General features: G+C 35.7%; 1 protein-coding gene across 1 annotated transcript; it reads right to left on the bottom strand.

The window, feature by feature from the left end:
- Nucleotides 1-3,646: 3,646 nt before the first annotated feature.
- On the bottom strand, nucleotides 3,647-5,874 carry LOC107769505 (sodium/calcium exchanger NCL-like). The gene is made up of 6 exons (XM_075246768.1): nucleotides 5,523-5,874; nucleotides 4,750-4,950; nucleotides 4,479-4,660; nucleotides 4,263-4,350; nucleotides 4,112-4,118; nucleotides 3,647-3,983 (listed from the first exon to the last, which is right to left on the bottom strand). Exons 1-6 carry the CDS (start codon nucleotides 5,872-5,874, stop codon nucleotides 3,647-3,649), a joined length of 1,167 nt encoding a protein of 388 aa, XP_075102869.1.
- Nucleotides 5,875-20,483: the final 14,609 nt, after the last annotated feature.

Raw genomic sequence — 20,483 nt, forward strand, 5'->3', positions numbered from 1 at the left:
TCTGGGAGATTCAATGGATTCTACTCTGCAAGTATAAATCATTATGGCGGGGGCTCGGGCAATCGGCCAGCCCAGTCCACACATCGGATTACTCGGGATGCTCCAGTAAATTCTTTTAATGCACCACCGATATGAGTTTCCTACAATGATTATTCCAGTTATGTGGCAAAGACTCGATATGAGCAGCCAAACTCACAAAAGTGTTGTTATGAATACGGTGATACTAGGCACATCATGAGAAAATTTTCCCAAACTTGGGAGAGACATATTTTATCAAAGCACTCAGGCTACGTGCCCCATTGAAGTTACTACACCACCCACACGAATAGTTAGGGGTGGAGGACAGGTGGGTAGAAGGCGTCCTAGAGGTGGAGACCCAGCCGTTGATATATTTTATAGTATGGTGGAGGTCGCTACATCAGTTGGTGTCGTTACAGATACGACCTTGATATAATATAAAGGAATAATTTCCTTAACTTGATTCGGTTCTCAGTATCGAAACGAGTCCTTCTATGGTGCTCCACTTATGAGTGAGCTTCGTAATTCTATAATCTACTTATGTGTTTACTCCTGTTGGGAGATTCTATGGAGATAACTACGACTATCATTCCATGTTGGTTACTAATAAGAGTTGTGAGGATAAAGGTGGCATTATGTTACTCATTTCGGTAAGTTTTGATGTAAATTCTGAATAATTAATTGTAAATTGTGAATTATATGCCCTACCGGTGTGGGGTTCATTATGTGTTGTGATTTTATTTAACGGAAATTATTTAGAAGGAGCAAATGGAAAGTTTCGATTGGCACGGTGTGCATATTACTTGTGATTCAGAATTGAGGATGAGATCTTCGCATTTTAAAATAAACTGATATGTTTAAACCGGGCTACGAGCTGCGGTGGAAGTTATATAAGGACGAGATCCTTATGAGAAAAATTCTTGTGTTTAAGTTCTCCCTTGTGGAATTAAATTTATACTATAGTACTAATAGGGAGTCATGCATGTTAGGCTTATTTGAAAATTCTTATATGGAATTCTCTGTGCATAGTTGTCAAATTCGTGTTGTAATTATTAATTTTTAACCTACGAGGTAGGTGCCCGCCTAGGTGGCGTTAAATGTGACTCGTTAATTCGGGTAAATAATTATGAGGTCTTCATGCCTCGTATCTCGTTATCAGTATTGTGAAGGTTTAAAACGAGATTCTTATTAACATGAAGTTAATCGACGATTTTATAATTGATTATGAACAACTATTAAGACCAAAGTGACCTAGAAGGGTGCTCCGTTCAGGTGGACCGAGGGATGTGAGGAGAGCTTACAAAAGCTCAAGACAGCTTTGACTACAACCCCAGTATTGGTATTACCTACAGGTACAAGATCTTATACTGTGTATTGTGACGCGTCGCGTATTGGTCTCGGCGCAGTGTTGATGCAAAACGGTAGGGTGATTGCCTACGCGTCCAGATAGTTAAAGGTGCATGAGAAGAATTATCTTGTACATGACCTAGAGTTAGCAGCTATTGTTCATGCCTTAAAAATTTGGTGGCATTATTTGTATGGTGTCCACTGTGAGATCTACACCGATCACCGGAGTCTACAGTATCTGTTTAAATAGAAGGATCTTCACTTGCGGCAGTGGAGGTGGTTGGAGTTGCTTAAGGATTATGATATCACCATTCTCTATCATCCTGGGAAGGCCAATGTGGTGGCCGATGCCTTGAGTCATAAGGCGGAGAGTTTGGGCAGTTTAGCATATTTACCGGTAGCAGAGAGGCCTTTGGTCCTTGATGTTCAGGACTTGGCCAACCAGTTTGTTAGATTGGATGTTTCCGAGCCGAGTCGAGTTTTAGCTTATGTGGTTTCTCAGTCTTCTCTTTATGATCGTATCAGGGAACGCCAATATGATGACCCCCATCTGCTTGTCTTTAAGGATACAGTTCAGCACGGTGATGCCAAGGAAGTCACTATTGGAGATGACGATATATTACGTATGCAGGGCAGGCTATGTGTGCCTAATGTGGATGGCTTGCATGAGTTGATTCTCCAGGAGGCTCACAGTTCGCGGTACTCCATTCATCCGGGTGCTGCAAAGATGTATCAGGACTTGAGACAACACTATTGGTGGAGGCGGATGAAGAAAGACATAGTGGGGTATGTATCTCGGTGTCTAAATTATCAACAGGTGAAATATGAGCATCAACGACCGGGTGGATTACTTCAGAAGTTAGAGATTCCAGAATGGAAATGGGAGCGGATCACTATGGATTTCGTTGTTGGGCTCCCACGGACTCAGCGGAAGTTTGATGCAGTTTGGATGATTGTGGATAGACTGACCAAATCAGCTCATTTCATTCCTGTGATTACTACTTACTCTTCAGAGCAGCTAGCTCAGATATATTTTCGCGAGATTGTCAGATTTCACGGTGTACCAGTATCTATCATCTCTAACCGGGGTACACAGTTTACCTCACGACTTTGGAGGGCAGTACAGCATGAGTTGGGTACTCGGGTAGAGTTGAGTACGCATTTCACCCTCAGACGGACGGGTAGTCCGAACGCACTATTCAGATACTGGAGGATATGCTTCGTGCGTGTGTGATAGATTTTGGGGGTGCTTGGGATAAGTTCTTACCACTTGCGGAGTTTGCTTACAACAACAGTTACCAGTCAAGCATTCAGATGGCTCCGTATGGTAGGCGGTGCCGGTCTCCAGTGGGTTGGTTCGAACCAGGCGAAGCTAGACTTTTGGGTACAGACTTGGTTCAGGATGCCTTAAAAAAGGTTAAGTTGATTCAGGATTGACTTCGTACAGCCCAATCTAGACAGGAGAGTTATGCGGATCGGAAGGTTCATGATGTTGTATTCATAGTTGGTGAGCGGGTATTGCTCCGGGTTTCGCCTATGAAGGGTGTGATGAGGTTCGGGAAGAAGGGCAAGTTTAGCCCCAGGTATATTGGGCCTTTTGAGATTCTTGAGAGAGTTGGAGAGGTGGCTTACAGACTTGCACTACCACCTAGTCTTTCTGCGGTTCATCCGGTATTCTATGTTTCTATGCTTCGGAAATATCACGGCGATCCGTCTCATGTGTTAGACTTCAGTTCGGTTCAGTTGGACAAGAATCTATCTTATGTTGAGGAACCAGTGGCTATTTTAGATAGGCAGGTTCGAAAGCTGATGTCAAAGAACATTGCTTCCGTAAAGGTTCAGTGGAGGGGTCATCCGGTCGAGGAGGCGACTTAGGAGGCCGAGCATGATATACGTAGCTGTTATCCACACTTATTCACCAACTCAGGTACTTTTTCTAACTCCGTTCGAGGACGAACGTTTGTTTTAGAGGTGGAGAATGTGATGACCCAAAATGTCCATTCAACCACGAGTCTAACCATACCAAAATGACTAAATTTCGATAACGATTCAACCCTCAAATCCTCAAATCTATCCAAGAGGGTTGCTTCTATGTTGGGGCTACCGTCATCTTTTAAAAGGCCTTCAGATTCAATTGCCTGGTTCTGTATTTGCTTGAGAACTCTTGGCATGAGCTCCTGAATCTTAACTATTTCTTTTCTTTGTCCCTCAGTGTATGCCTGAACTACCTGCATATATTAAAATTTTCATTTCACTAACTATCAACATGCTTTTATTTTGACTAACTAAAAGTGATGATCTTTTTGTTACATAAATAGCCCCCAGTGTCTATATTAGTGAAAGAGATAGCAAAATAAATTGAATTTTTTGCCTCATCGAAATGTTTCCTGATGGAGGTGGAATCGCCATTGGATTCCTGTATCAACTTCTTGCATCCCTCAATGAACTCTTCCTCATTTATCCTCTCATCTCCATTTTTGTCGAAAATCCGTGACAGTGTTGACAGGGCAAAGTTACTGTCCACTTTAACCTTTCCCGATTCAAGCTGGTTTACTAGTTCTTCTAGTTCGGTGAGTGTTATGGAGTTGCTCCTATCTTTGTCGGTTTTGGTAAATAATCTGCAAAATGAAATTTTCTTGACTTAAATAGATCAAAATGCTGCTACTTTAAATGAATTGTAGTGTTAACTGTAAGTCTTCGTAAATAGCTGAGGAAACAAGACTTTTCATAAGAGTTCAACTTCTACACCGTGACTGTAAAAAGGAAGATGTTTACACTTCCATGTCACTTAAAAGTATGGGTGGCAGATTTAACTCATCATTTAAGGATGTCAAAAAATGTTACCCTTTGAGCACATTAGTGTCAGGACGTCCACCTTTAAAGAGATTTCCTCTTACCTGCCTTTGGATATGCTCCACAAATAATTTCACCAGGTTTTCGTGTTTTATGTATTCTAAACACTTCTTGAATCAATGGATTCCACATCTACATATATCAGAAACATAAACAAACATGGTATTATAACCTGAAGTACACCAAAGAGTGACTTAGTTTGACAGAGATCAGGATTACCAATTGGATAATGAACCATAAATTAGGTTGTTGATGATAACCTGATATGCGAAATATGACAGCAACAATGTGACTGATACTATGAGAGCAACAAGAATGGTGATACGCTTTCCTACTGATGAACTGATGATATCGACGAATAACATTATTATGAATGGTGCAAGGGAGAGAAACATGACTCCAGCTATATAACCAGTTAGATCATTTGTTATGATTCCAGTAACTGTAAGTAGGAAAAGAAAGATCCCATTCTTATGATGCTTAGTTATATCTTTTTCCAAACTTCAAAGTATGAAAAGGAAATTAACATACTCTTTAAGTCTTTCAATTTCAAAGTAGAAGAGGAGGATTCTGCACTTTGTGTATTTGAATTTACTGAGATGTTTTGTCTCCCAAGTATGACACATATGCCCCAGAGCACAGTAAGATTCAAGACACTGGAACCAACATTCGAACCAAGTGAAGAAGATACCGATACTTGAGCTTGCTCTCTATTGATCAAAAGTCCAGATACTGAAAAACCAAATGCTAGCTAGTTAGAATATAATTTCCAAAAAGGAAGAATTGGCTAAATCCCCTACTGAATTTAGAGATGTAGGCATTTTGTTTCAATGCTTAAAGGGATGAGAAGCAGGGGCGGAGCTGCAACCAGGTTGTTCTCCGAAAATTATACTATGTATATAAGGTCAAACATTACTTTTGCTACATATATTTTATAATTTTGAACATCATTAGTGATATTGCTTGCTCCACCACTGATGAGAGGGACTAATTCACAACTGCTAGACAACGTGGATTAAACATGCTACTTATATGAATAACAGTTCAAGTTCTTTGCACTGAAAGTGTACGAATATTTGAGTAAACTTGTAACAATATGTAACTCATTAGGGCAAACTTGATTTGGTAACATGTGAAATAGGATAATAACCTGCTAATCTGCTATAACCGGTTAAATTGCACTGATCCTATGAATAAATAGTACTTGGACATTTCCTTGGAGCAATGACAAAGGCAATTAAGGAGTAGATAATTACCAAACGCCATAACAATTCTTGGCCATGTTATAAGGGTTGGAAAGATACTTGCACCAAAAATTCCAGTGTCAAGAATACTAAAGAGCCTGTTGCTTCCTTTGGACAGTACTTTCTCACCAAGAATCAACAAGTACTGAAATATGGCAATCATGTATATGTACCCTCCAATATTTTCTGCACATGGAAAGAAACCATATATATGTTTACATTGATCCCCTGAAGTTATAAGTGCCTTTGAGCTGCCTAGACTTAGATAATCTGATTGATTCTTGAAGTGTTCAACTCCATCTGAGATCAATTGAGTACTAATTTCTGAACCTTCAAGTTTCAGAATACGCCCTTCAATAATGGGCAAAACCAAGATCAAGATTGTAACAAAGAAGAAAGAAAAGCTAGCCATTGTAGAGAAAATGAAGAAAATTCTGTACAAGTATGAACCTCAATGTTTATTATTAGCTGCTACCGGTAAATATTTATAGTAGTCAACTGAAGAAATCATGCTTGCATCATGCTCACATCAGGTGGTTGCATCATCATAATATTTTACTTTGTCCACCAAAAACATAGTTAATTAAGACCCGATAATTTAGGGTCTATATTGTTTAGATTAATGAATAATTGAAGACTTAGTGAAAACTGTTATAAAATAAAAGCAATTTAGTAAAACATGAACAAGACATGTTGTTATGAAATAAAAGCAATTTAGTAAAACATGAACAAGAAATAGAGATAGAAAGAAGGAAGAAATTTTCTTCTTCAATTGTGTGTATTTTCTTATCTATTACAAGGCCTTTATATAGGCATGAAAAGTGAAGAAAAATATGTCATTGAATATGTCATTAAGCATAGAAATATGTCATTGAATATGTCATTAAGCATTTGAGAAGATCATGGAGGAAGAGTAGACATCCATCATAATTTGATTTTTCTTATAATACTCCCCCTTGGATGTCCATAGATAATGTGCCTCGTTAAAACTTTATTAGGAAAAATTCCTATGGGAAAAAAATTCTAGTGAAGGAAAAAGAGTACACATGTTTAAAAATACACTTTTTGGTTGCCTCGTTAAAAACCTTGCAAGGAAAACCCAGTGGGACAAAACCTTATAAGGAAAAAAGAGTACAACGCATATTAACTCCCCCTCATGAGAGCATCAATTCACATCCTTGAGCCTTCGCATCCCAATCTTGTACACTAGTTTCTTGAAGGTTGACGTCGGTAGAGATTTGGTGAATATATCAGCCATATTATCACTTGAACGGATCTGTTGCACATTGATATCACCATTCTTTTGAAGATCATGTGTGAAAAATAACTTTGCTAAAATTTGCTTTGTCTTATCCCCTTTATGAATCCTCCCTTCAATTGGGCTATGCATGCTGCATTGTCTTCATACAAAATTGTGGGTAGTTTGTCACACTTCAAACCACATTTGTCTCGAATAAGATGTATTATAGACCTCAACCATACACATTCTCGACTTGCTTCATGAATAGCAATTATCTCAGCATGATTAAATGAAGTAGCCACGATTGATTGCTTAGTCGATCGCCAAGATATGGCAGTGTCTCCATATGTAAACACATAGCATGTTTGAGATCGAGCCTTGTGTGGGTCATATAAATACCCAGCATCGGCATAACCAACAAGATCGGGACTGAAATCATTGTCATAAAATAATCTCATATCGGTAGTCCCTTTTATATACCGCAATATGTGTTTGATTCCATTCCAATGTCTCCTTGTAGGAGCAGAGCTATATCTTGTTAAGACATTAACTGAAAAAGTTATGTCAGACCTTGTAATGTTAGAAAGATATATTAGTGCACCAATTGCACTAAGATATGGTACTTCGGGACCAAGAAGCTCTTCATTATTTTCATGATGTCGGAATGGATGTGCTTTATCCATATATAATCGCTTTAAAATTATTTTAGTGTATGCTGGTTGATGGACAAAAATTCCATCTTTCATATACTCAATTTGTAGACCAAGACAAAATTTTGTCTTTCCAAGATCTTTCATTTCAAATTCTTTCTTTAAATAGTCTACTGCTTTAGGAAGCTCCCTAGGAGTTTCAATGATATTTAAATCATCAACATACACGGTGATTATAACAAATTTAGATCCAGATCTTTTTATAAAGACACAAGGACAAATTGAATCATTCTTGTACCCTTCTTTCAACAGGTACTCACTCAGGCGATTATACCACATGCGCCTTGATTGTTTCAACCCGTATAAGGATTTTTGAAGCTTTATTTAATAATTTTCTTGGAAACTTTAATATGCTTCAGAACAATTTAAATCCTCAATGATTTCCATTATACGCATATCACATTTTTCTTATATTGCCAGATTAAAACCTGAAATGGCGACATCTACCACAGGAGAACATGTCTCTATATAATCAATGCCAAGATATTTACAAATTTTCTTGTGACACAAGTCGTCTTTATGTTTATCGACTTGACCTTTTTTTTTCTGCACAAGAACACATTTATACCTCCACTGGCTTTATACTTTCAGATGTTGGGACTATCTGTCCAACTTCATATTTTTCAGGTGAAATTAATTTTCATTGCGTATTTTTCATTTGGCCAATCATTTATTTGTCCAAATTTCATGACAGATTTGAGCTCAAGATCCTCGTCAATATTAATAATATTGAGCGCTACATTATATTAACAATATCGTCAACGATCATTTTATATCGGTTCTACTATTACCCAATAAAGACATAACTTATTGAGATCTCTTTATCTTATTATGTTCAGGTACCTGAGCCTCTCCCATGAGGTCTTATGAAGTGTTATGTCGTGGTGCTTTTCTAGAGCACTTACCTCCTTATTATGACCATCTTGAACATTTGCTCCTCTCCTTCTTCAAGGAGTTTTATCTTTGGAACCGATTAGTCTATTATGCTTCATGCATGCCATAGACTCTATTCATTATGAACTTAATTTTATTTGGAGCATTAGCAGCTGAATATGACATTTAGTTTTGGGTCAGCAAATACGCCTGGCAATATTTTGCAAATGAATTATCACTTGAACTTCAAGTTCACATTTTCTCGTACGAGGATCTAGATGTACTCATAATAATTCATTACATGCATTACTTTTTCAGCTGCCCATTTTCTCCCCCTATTGTTGGGATCACCAACAAATATCCCTAGCCTTATTTGGGGATCCATCTTTGTGCATTGTGGTGGAACAATTAAATCATATAGCACATTCATATTTCTAGATGGAAATTATTTGGTTTCTGACCCTGAACCGATTGTGATAGGGAGAACTTATCATAACTTGGCTAGATGCGTACAAGTGCTGTTGTATATTAAATAATATATCACATACTAAATTTTATTTTGGCAATTTTGTTCTCATAACCAATGGTTTAGATATAATTGGAGGCATATAATTTCTGCTAAACCAACTTGGATTTAAACCAGTATTATCAAGATAAATCATCATAATTTATATTATGGAACTGTGCTCTAATAATTTGAGCAATCAATCTTGCAAAAGCCAAACTGCAAGTTGATAACAAATGCACATGTGACCATAGAATAGATGCATCTATTAAAATCATATAATAGTAAATGGTCCACATGAAAGGTAACTGGGCCCATATTTATCACCTTTTATTCGTTCCATAAATCAAGGGATTCAATCCCAACCTTAACTGGTATATCATGAGAATAAGCAGCAGAAGAGAATTCTTGAAGAATCTTATATTTCTTCAATATATGCCAATGTAATTCTCAATTAAATTTTCGCATCATAATTGAACCGAGATGGTCAACCGGTCATGCCAACTAATATTTATTTCAGTAAACCTCTAGTTTACTTATGGCTTGTGATTGCATCATCATGCTTATACTTGTGTAGTACAAATAGAAGAAAAGTCAGGTAATATTTCATATTTACCCGGTATGATTATAGTAATATAAAGATATTCAATCTTCTTTTCATTTATAGTCTCAATATGCCAACCACTTTGGCTAATATATTTGTAAATCAAAATATTTCTTTTGAGACTTACTACAAGATTAATGTCATGAACAATTTCATTCATTCGGGTAGTAACAAATTAGTTCTTTCAGATCTCTTAACTGCTTTTGTACTACAAGATCTTTTGTCACACCATCCATATAATGAATGTCTCCTTCACAAAGAGAATCATATCATAATAATTGTCATGTTCAAAATCATCATAAACAAAATAATTTCTTACTTTAATTTTGCTTTTAATAACTTTCATAAAGCTTGACAAAATATTTGGCGTATCACATGTATGCGACAAATGATATATTCATGTAAGTACACAATAATATTTATTATCTTTCTTTGTCTCAAACCCCCCTTAGAGGTGAGTTATAGTATTTATCCAACCATGCACTAGTACATTATTATGCATAATCTTTATCATATATATATTTTCACATTCACTTTCAGGAATAAGTATGCATTCTCAATGTTTATCACATGTCACATTCTCTTCAAAGAATGGAGTATAATCATACAATGTGCTTTATTTTATTTTTTTCATACCAATTTGATAGTAAACATTGTCTTGTTCTCCCTTTTTATAATTACCATAGTGATAACTATTATTATTTTGGCATTTCGCACGCCCGCATTCATTGGTCAACCACTTGTCTTTATTTAGACTTATCATGCACTACTATCACATTCACTTCAAGAATGGAGCAAATCAAGTGGGACAAGCTTCATGTTTTTTCATGAAAATTGCATTATTTTTTCTTTAGTTATTATTATTATTATTATCAATATGGTGCATTAGGACTCAAACCCAATGCCTTACCCATATAAAGGCATGCTAGGCCATAATGCGTTGGAACTTGAATCCAGCGTCTTTTTATCAACATAGTGCGTTGGGACTTGAACCCATCGTCTTACCCTCAATCTTTGGCATAATAAGGCCAAAATTCACTAGGACTCGCACTCGAGCCTTTAAAATATTATTACTTCATATTTATAGGCATAAGTAAATTAACTTTCAAGAAGACATATATAACTATTTCAATCTTGAAACAGTTCTTCTACAATAAAAATGCTAGTTAGGATATATGTCATTTTTAAAAAAAATGATACAATCATTTTTACATTTTAATAAATTAATTAGGGGAAAGATGCAGATAACCTATAATCACTTATATTTCAAAGACTATAAGAACTTCACCAAAAAATCCAATACGGAGGAATGAGCCTTATGTTTTCAGCAAAAATATTTAAGGCTTAATGCATAACTGTGACTATTATAAATTATAACTATAATGAGTTTATATTGATTGTATATTCGAATGCTAAATTTGCAAGGTACTGTAAAATCGCCTACATATTTGATAATTTTGCTTTCAATGAAATACATCATGTGATGGTAAAAATATTATTACTAAATTACCTTAATAATTATCTATCATAGTATGTAAAAGGTCAGAACATATATATATATACGTTAGAATATTATCTAACATATATATACGTTGGAATATTATATTTGTCCTATAAGAGATGTAGCAAATAAAGACATACCTTTCCAGTTCTTTATTTCAGTGGATACAATTGAAAAAAATATTTTAACTAAATACTGCATATAAAATTAATGCAAAAATATAAAAATATGAATGAGTTTAGATGGATGTAAAACTTATCTTTGTATTATCATCCAAGACATTTTTCATTGTACTTGATCTCATTGTCTGCTTATAATTTATATAGTCTTGACGTAGAAGATCATGAAATGAGCAATTCGTGCTGATAACGTGTTATAAAATAAAAGCAATTTAGTAAAACATGAACAAGACATGTTGTTATGAAATAAAAGCAATTTAGTAAAACATGAATAAGAAATAGAGATAGAGAGAAGGAAGAGATTTTCTTCTTCAATTGTGTGTATTTTCTTATCTATTACAAGGCCTTTATATAGGCATGAAAAGTGAAGAAAAATATGTCATTGAATATGTCATTAAGCATAGAAATATGTCATTGAATATGTCATTAAGCATTTGAGAAGATCATGGAGGAAGAGTAGACATCCACCATAATTTGATTTTTCTTATAACAAAAACATAAATAAAGAAGTACAATTGAATATTCATATAGTTCGGTTGTCAAGTGGAGGTGCTAGAATCAATATTAATGTTCATTTTGTGGTGCTAAATGGGGCGAAGTGCACCAATAATCACTTTTAAGCCCGCTATTTAAAATACATCTGCAATTTAAAATGTATGAATTTGAAAATTCAGGACTTAGTGTCCTGAATTTTTGAACTGCTAATTTGAAATTCAGGACTAAGTGTCTTGAATTTCTGAACCACTAATTTAAAATTTAGAATATAAGATTCGAACTTCAGGATACAATTTTTGAACTTTAGGATACGATATCTTAAATTTTTGAACTACTAATTTAAAATTTAGGACATAAGATTCGAACTTCAGGATATAATTTTTGAACTTTAGGACACGATGTCCTGAAGTTTGAATTTTGTGGTTTAAACTCTAGGACGTTGTGTCCTGAAATTTGAACGAAATTGGCTAATCTTTAAATACTTAGTAAATCGTTGGTATATTTTAAACAACATGCTTAAAAATAGCTATATGTTTTGTCCCTTTTTCTAATATAATACTCGATGTTTATTCTTTTCTCGGACAAATGTTTTCAAGATATAGTTCATCTTCTGCTATGGTTTAATTGATTTATATCTGGTTGATATTTATTTATGGTTTGGTCTACTCATTGTTGGGTAATATAAAAGACATGCAGAATTCTATAACTGGTACATCTTATTCAAAAGTCACATTGTTCTATTGGTTATTGACTATCTTTGATAATTATTTGATTAGCTTGGTGATTAGCTCTTCTTAATTGAGTTTGGAAAACTATTGTCAGGTTGGGAGATAGAACGTACAATGGACATTTCAGTACTACTTAAAGTTGTGGAATTTAAACTCGAAAGGAACAATGATAGACAGATAGTGGTATTCCAATGGAAGAGACCAACAAGAATGTGAATGGCTTCTCGGAAACCATTAAAGTTTCGACTAGCATGCTAAGCGTTACCAAAATATCAGGATGACATGAGCAGTAATGTTACAAGAAATTTATCAGCCAACCCAGTAGCTCGGATCAGGGCTTTGGTATGTGTTTTTTTAAAATAGAAGTAGCTCTGTCCCTAATATGTTTCGTTACCATTATGTAATTTTTTTAAAAGTTTATCCTAATGATATTCAGTTGGGTAAATTGATTTGAGATTCTTGACCCTAGCAGAGACTAAATAATTATCCTTAATTTGTTAGGGCATCTCTTTTTGTCTTACTATTTTTAATTGAGTTACTCTACTAACTCTATAATCTATATCTGAAGAAAAGGGCGAGGACATCGAAAATTTCTAGAAAGGAGGACTCTTGTAAAGGATACAGCATGATGAGATACATTATATATATATATATATATATATATATATATATATATATATATATATATATATATATATATATATATATATACACACACACACACACACACACACACACACACACACACACACACACAACCGGGACCGGCCCAGGACCGCAAGCCCAAATGGACGGTGGGCCTAAATAGTCCTAACCGGATAGGACCGGGACCGTGGGGAGGTGGGCTGGGTAGTGGGCCGGTCCTATAGGGGAGGCCCGCGAGACCGGGACCGTTTGGGACCGGGACCGGCTGAAAAGTAGGCCGGTTCAAGCGGTCCTAAACGGGCCTATCCGGGCCCAACGGATAATTTTTTTTTAAAAAAAAATTGACCATTTGGCCATTTAAAAATTAGCCGTTTGGTCTGCCAAAATAGCCATTGGCTATTTGCAAAATAGTCATTTAACCCCCAAACTTTTTATAATTATACTTTTTCCCTATTTTCAACTATAAATACCCCCTCATTCTTTTATTTTTCTCACAAAATCATCAATATCTCTCAATCTCTCTCTAATATTCTTATATAATTGCTTACTTAATTGTTACATTTTGTGCAAAATTGTGAAATTGGTGAATTGAAGTATTCAAGTCTTCAACGATAATTAATTTTTAACAAGTTGTTCATCAATTCGGTAAACTCGTTCCAACTCTTAAGTTTTAATATTATAGTTTTGTTTGTTTTATTTACTTTGCTTGATTAATTAAGATGACTTATTCCTTAAAAAAATATTTAGTAAAAAAAAAATAAAATCCAAGAGTGGTGAATCTAGTGGCCAATCTGTTCCTTCTCCACTTCCCCCGGCTCCCCGATCCAAACCTGTTACCCGTCCTACACCTCCTATTCTTGATAGCGATAATAGTTTATTACAATTTACCGAGAGTCAATTTTGCCATAATATTGCACTCGGTGAATAATTAAACCATGAATATATGAATGCTTTTTATGGTAATCCAACTATTGATGAAAATGATGATGAAGAAATAGATTTTGATGAAACGCAATCGGATGACGATACACCCACTAGTCCTGCTCCTGAAGTTAACCCAACTAATAATAATCCAAATGATGCCCCGTCTGACCCTCCTATTACTGCCCCTACTTTTTCTAGATAACCTTCTAAACGGGCAGAAACATCTCTTGTTTGGCCATTTTTTACTCAACTAAGAGAAAAAAATATGGCTAAGTGTAAAACTTGTGGAAAAGAGTTAGTTTTTAAATATGTTGGAAGTCGGGAGGGGGGGGGGAGAGGGGGGTAGGGACAGAAAGTTTGACTAGACACATATTGCTACACCCTCAAGATAAAGCTAGATATTTTCGTATGAAAGCTTTGGCCGAGGGGACAAGTGCACCTAGTCAGGCTGACCTTAGTACCGGGTCAAATCAATTTTAACCGGGAATTAACACTGTTACCGGTGGTATTTTATATTATGATCCAAAAAAAGATCGAAAAGAATTGGCAAAAATGGTTACTGTTATGTACTTACCCTATAGTTTTCCTTCTAACCCTCACTTTGTGCATTATATTAGAAAAGTTTATAATCCTACTTATAAAGGTTTTCCTCGCACAACCGTAAAGAGCGATATTTATAAATATAAACATGAATATGAATAATATTTGCGCTATTTATTTACTCATATAAATTTTCGTGTTGCTATTACAACTAATATTGGTAGAAGTGGTAATGACTGTGATTACCTTACTGTTACCAGTCATTGAATTGATGAGGATTGGATAATGCAAAAGCGCATTATTGCTTATAGAATAATTAATTCACGTCACACAGGGCAGTTTATTTCTAGCACGATTACGAATATTTGTAGATATTTTTGCATTAATGATAAAATAATATCAGTTTCAATGGATAATGCTACTAGTAACACAAATGTTGTAGCCTTGCTTACCACTACACTAAGTCCTGCATTTAGTAACATTTTTCATGTTAGATGTATTTGTCATATTTACCATTTAATTGTGGGTGATAGTATGCGAATTTTAAATTTTGAATTGAAAAGGTTAAAATGGCTCTTAATTGGCTTTTTTATTCAAACCGTAGAAGTATACTTAGAGAATATTTTAAAAGATACGATGAATTTGGCCTAAGAGAAAGAAAGGTTCTTAAACCTTGTCCGACTAGATGGAATTACATGTATGAAAGTTTAGTTGTTGCATATGAATATAGAAACCCCATAAACTCAACGTTTAATGCTCATGTAAGTGATGATGATGAGCACCTTACAAATGCGGATTGGGCTAATGTTAAAATGCTTGTAGATTTTTTAGCAAAATTTCATATTGCTACAAATGAATTTTCTGGGCAATATTATCCGACTATTTCTAACTGTTTAGTTTATATTACAGAACTTGCAAATTTATTTGATCATTTTTTAGAGGGTGGGGAAATTTATCAACTTGCTATTGATTCTATGAGAAAAAAGTTTAAAAAATATTTTTTCCCTATTCCCCCTATTTACGGTGTTGCTGCATTGTTAAATCCTACTATGAAATTAGGAGGTCCTCAATTTTGGTATGAAACTGTTTATAATGGTTTAGCACTTGAAGATGAGGAGTTGTCTAAACTTCCGGACGCAATGGCCTCAATTAAAATAAATCTTCAAATAATTTATAATGCTTATCAAGTTACATTAGATCATGCTAGACCAAACGTTCCAACTCCTTCTTCTTCTAGTTCTCAATCATCTAAAAGAACTGCGGGAGTAAGAGCACTTAGTGCTTGGGCAGGGTTCAGGGGTTCTCAAGGTTCTAGTACTAGTGATTTTTCACAACTAAATGAGCTTGAGGTTTATTTGTCACAGGGAATTGAGGAAGTGAATTCCGACGGCTCCTTTAATATTTTGAAATGGTGGAAGGACAAAGAAAAATACTTTCCGATTCTTTCAAGGATGGCCCGAGACATTTTAACTATTCAAGCTTTAACAGTGGAATCAGAGAGCATTTTCAGTCAAGCAAGACTTTAACTCGGTGATTATAGAGCGTCTATGAGGGAGAACTTGGAAAAATCAGTACTTTTCAGAGATTGGATCCGTTTGGAAATAAGAAATTTTGGACTTGCTGAATCACAACCAGAGGTAGACGAAACTTACGAAGAAATGCTAGCTGAACTTGCGGAGGATCATGCTTCGCCTGGAAGTGGTGATGGCCAAACTTCTTTTCTGCCACCACCAACGGAAATTCCTCCGGACCTTGAAGGATTTATGAAATTTGTAAGAGATACCATGTAAATTAATATGTAACTTGTATTTTGGCACATCTTGATTAGTTTCTTTTTCTTCTCAATGGTGGTATTAGCACCTTGTTGTGCTCATTCCATAGGGGGAAGGAAGACTAAGAAAGATATTATCATATTTTTGTAATGCTATAATAAAATTATAAGTCATTGCTTTGAATATCTCTTTACAATATTTTTGTGTATATAAGCCATATTCGATAGTATACATCTTAAGATATACTATATATACATCTTAAGATATATATATATAGGTGACAATTCTATAATATAATTTACAAATTGCCTTAGATATTTTTATTATCATTTTTTTCTCTAATTTGTATATAAAAAAAAAATTTAAAAATAGAAAGTATCCATTGGGCCCACTTAGGCCCGCTTGGGTCCGCTTAGGCCCGGGACCGGCCCACTTAACTCGGGACCGTTAGTTCGTGATCCCGATCCCAGGCCGGTTCCAACAAGAAACCTGCGAAGCCCGGGACCGCTTAGGACCGGCCCGCCTAGGACCGGCCTACTTAGGACCGGACCCGCGAAGCCCACTTAGGACCGGGCCCGACCCACATGCCACCCCTAGCCTTAATGCTCTATTATGAATTTTCTAATCAGATATAAAACTTAAGTTAATTGACAATGTTCGCCACCCTCGTTTCTCTAACATAGAGCTTATTTGGCCAAATTCTCAACAAAAAAAAAAACAAATTCATTTTTTGAGTTGTTTATAAATTCTATAGTATTTTTTTATTGATCAAAGAAATAGAACAATTTATTTTTTGCTTGCGAGAAAAGAAGATTTCTTGATTTTATTTGTATCTTATAAAATGAACTTAAGATTATATACCTTTAGAAAGATTGAGGACTTATATTATTATCGTTCCTTTATTGAGTTAGTTAAATAAGATCAATAATCACCATGCCCGATTCCCATATTTTCGTGTGCTGCCCCCGCCTTCTGAGTGGGCCCGCGTCCCCCAAAACCGGATTGCCTAACATTTTTTCAGGCCATCAAATACGACCTAAGGAACCATAGTCACCGCCCTTCATTGCCGTTCCTCCTTATTTTGCATTTTACGTTCAGTTAAATAAGATCAATAATCACCATTTGCAGCAACTAATATTTTTTAACTTCTTTTCTATAACTCATATGCAATTTGTTAATATAATATTTATGTAATTTTTTAAAAATTATCCATTTATTAAGAGGGGTACACGCTGTCACGACCCAAAATCCATTAAAGGCCGTGATGACACCTAACACCGCTATCATGCAAGCCAACAATAATTAATTAGCTTAATTACTCATTTCAGTATTTTTGAAATCATAATTTACTTCAATTAAATAGTAAAAGATAGAATTTACGGACTAAATGATAATATTTTCGCAACTAAAATACTGAACAACCCATAACCACTCCCAAAACCCGGTGTCACAAGTGCATGAGCATTAACTAGGGAGTAAAATAAAATACAGCATCTGTCCAAAAATACAAATTAGACAGGAAAGATATAAATAACTCTTATGGAGACTCTGCTGGCTGCAAATAGTAATATAGAATGCAGCTCGCCTAAGTCCCAGCATTAACCACACCTCTGCGCCCACAAGGCCACTAGACATATATGTACCTACAAAAAACTGTACAGCAAGTGTAGTATGAGTACGTAAATCAACGCGTACCCAGTAAGTATCCAGTCTAACCTCGAAGAAGTAGTGACGATGGGCCGACTCCGACACTTACTATGGGCTAATATTAAGATACCGATATTATAATTAAGCATGGATTGTATAAAACAGCTGAAAACCCAATAAACAAGAGGTAAGTAAACAATTCCTTTAATAATAGGAAGTTCAAAATTTATTTTTTGTCATTTAACATTTTATATCTCAAGCCAATGAAGCAATATCAATTATTATTAGTTCCAAAGATTTATCATGCGCAAATCATGCCGAGGTCGTACGGCCCGATCCAACATAAAATTTAAACTGTGCACTGCCGAGGTCGAACGGCACGAACCATAAATGTATCTATCTGTTACCGAGGCATTCGGCCTGCTCCACAAAAGAGAAAATACATTTACAACAATCAATTCAAGATTTATTAAGGGGCATATTCAAGGGAATACCAAATTCTCATTAGCGGTCAAGAAAATGAAGTTTAACCTTTTACAATTCCTTTATCAAGTTTCAATATGATTTAAGCAATTAAATTAATAAGTAGGGTACGAATATTTATAAGTATAGCATGATATGGGTCCTAGACTACCTGGACAATAGCATAATTGGTAGCTACGTACGGACTCTCGTCACCTCGTGGGTACATAGCCCCTATAAATAGAAGCACCTTTTAATTCAATTCACCTATGGGGTTAATTCCCTCTTACAAGGTTAGAAAAGAGACTTATCTCGCTCCGAAATTTCATAACCGGTTCCAAAGCCTTTCCAACAGCTCAAACCGATGCCCATCGCTCCAAAACTAGTCAATAAATATGCAAATCCATAAATATATACTCTAATACTCATTATAATCTAATTTACAATAATTTCCAACTTCGCTCGAAAAGTCGATAAAAATCACCCTTGGGCCCACGTGCTTGGATTTCAAAAACTTTCGAAGATAAACATTGCCCATGGCCTCACGAACTCAAATATATAGATTATTCTCAATTTCATGTCCAAATTCATAGTCAAAATCCAAAAATACCAATTTCTAGGTTTTCCACAAAAATCACAAAATTCTACAAATTTTCATGAATTTCCATGTTAAAATCTATGTATAATCCAAGTATTTAACTCAAAATATACGGGAATTACTTACCTCTTTGTTGATGATGGAACCCCTCTCAAGATGCTCTCAAAAAGCGCCTAAGGCCAAGTGGGAAATGAGGGAAATGAGCTAAGTCCCTAAATAAAAGCCCTTGCTCTAGTCGCAGACGTCGCATTTGCGACATCTGGTTTGCAAATGCGATGGTCGCAATTGTCACGACCCAAAATCCATTAAGGTCGTGATAGCGCCGGACACCACTGTCAGGCAAGCCAACAATAATTATTTAATTTGGTTCTCGTTTTAATATTTTGAAATCATATTTTTCTTCACTTAAATAGTAACAGATGGAATTCACAGTGTAAATAATAACATTTTTAACAATATCAATACAGAATATCTCATAATCACCCCAAAACCCGGTGTCACAAGTGCCTGAGCATTAACTAAGAATGTAAAATAAAATACAACATCTGTCCAGAATACAAATTTGGACAGGAGAAATATAAATACTCTGAAGTAGACTCTGCCGGCTGCAGGTCATAATGTGGGATGCAGCACGTAAATCCCCGCATGCATACGCGCCTCTGCTCTCATAAGGCCACTAGTCACATATGTACCTGGACAAAAAATGTGCAGCAAGTGTAGTGTGAGTACATAATCAACGTGTACCCAATAAGTATCCCGTCTAACCTCGAAGAAGTAGTGACGAGGGGTCGACTCCGACACTCACTATGGGCTATCATTAAAATGCCGATATTATAATTAAACAAGATTTTTTTTTGAAGCAGCTGGAGCTCAATAATCAAGAAGTAAATAAGCATGTCCTTAGGAAATCACCATTTCTGGTTTCGTCATTTAACAATTTATATCTCAAGTCAATGAAGCAATATCAATTATTATTAGTTCCGAAGATCTATCATGCACAAGTCATGCCGAGGACGTACGACCCGATCCAACATATAAATGTAAACTGTGCACTGCCGAGGGTCGAACGGCGCGAACCATAGATGCATCTATTGACCTGCCGAGCGAACGACCCGCTCCCATGAGAGTAGTGAAAATTTACCCCGCTCGCGGAAATGTATTTGCGAAGCGGTTGCACATAGATTTATCAAATTATTATTATTATTATAATATTCTTCAATTCTTTTCAAAAATATAGAATTTCAATGAAACTTTCGAATCCAAAAATCCTCAAATTTCAACTCCTTTCAAGGCATTTAATAAGCATACTCGGTCTCAATTCCTTTCAAGGCAAATAATAAACAAAATCAAATAATGGTATCAACAAAGCATGGTGTAAACTTAGAACTACCCGGACATAGGCATAATTAGTAGCTACATACGGACTCTCGTCACTTCGTGCGTACGTAGCCCCTGCAAGTAAGAGTACACAAAAATTAATTCACCTATGGGGTTAATTCCCTCTTACAAGGTTAGAAAGGAGACTTACCTCGCTCCGAAGTCCCATAACCGGCTTTAACGTCTTTCCAACAACCCCAGTCGATGCCCAACGCTCCAAA

The sequence above is a fragment of the Nicotiana tabacum genome, chromosome 23 (genome assembly GCF_000715075.1).
Source record: "Nicotiana tabacum cultivar K326 chromosome 23, ASM71507v2, whole genome shotgun sequence".
Taxonomy (NCBI): Eukaryota; Viridiplantae; Streptophyta; class Magnoliopsida; order Solanales; family Solanaceae; genus Nicotiana; species Nicotiana tabacum.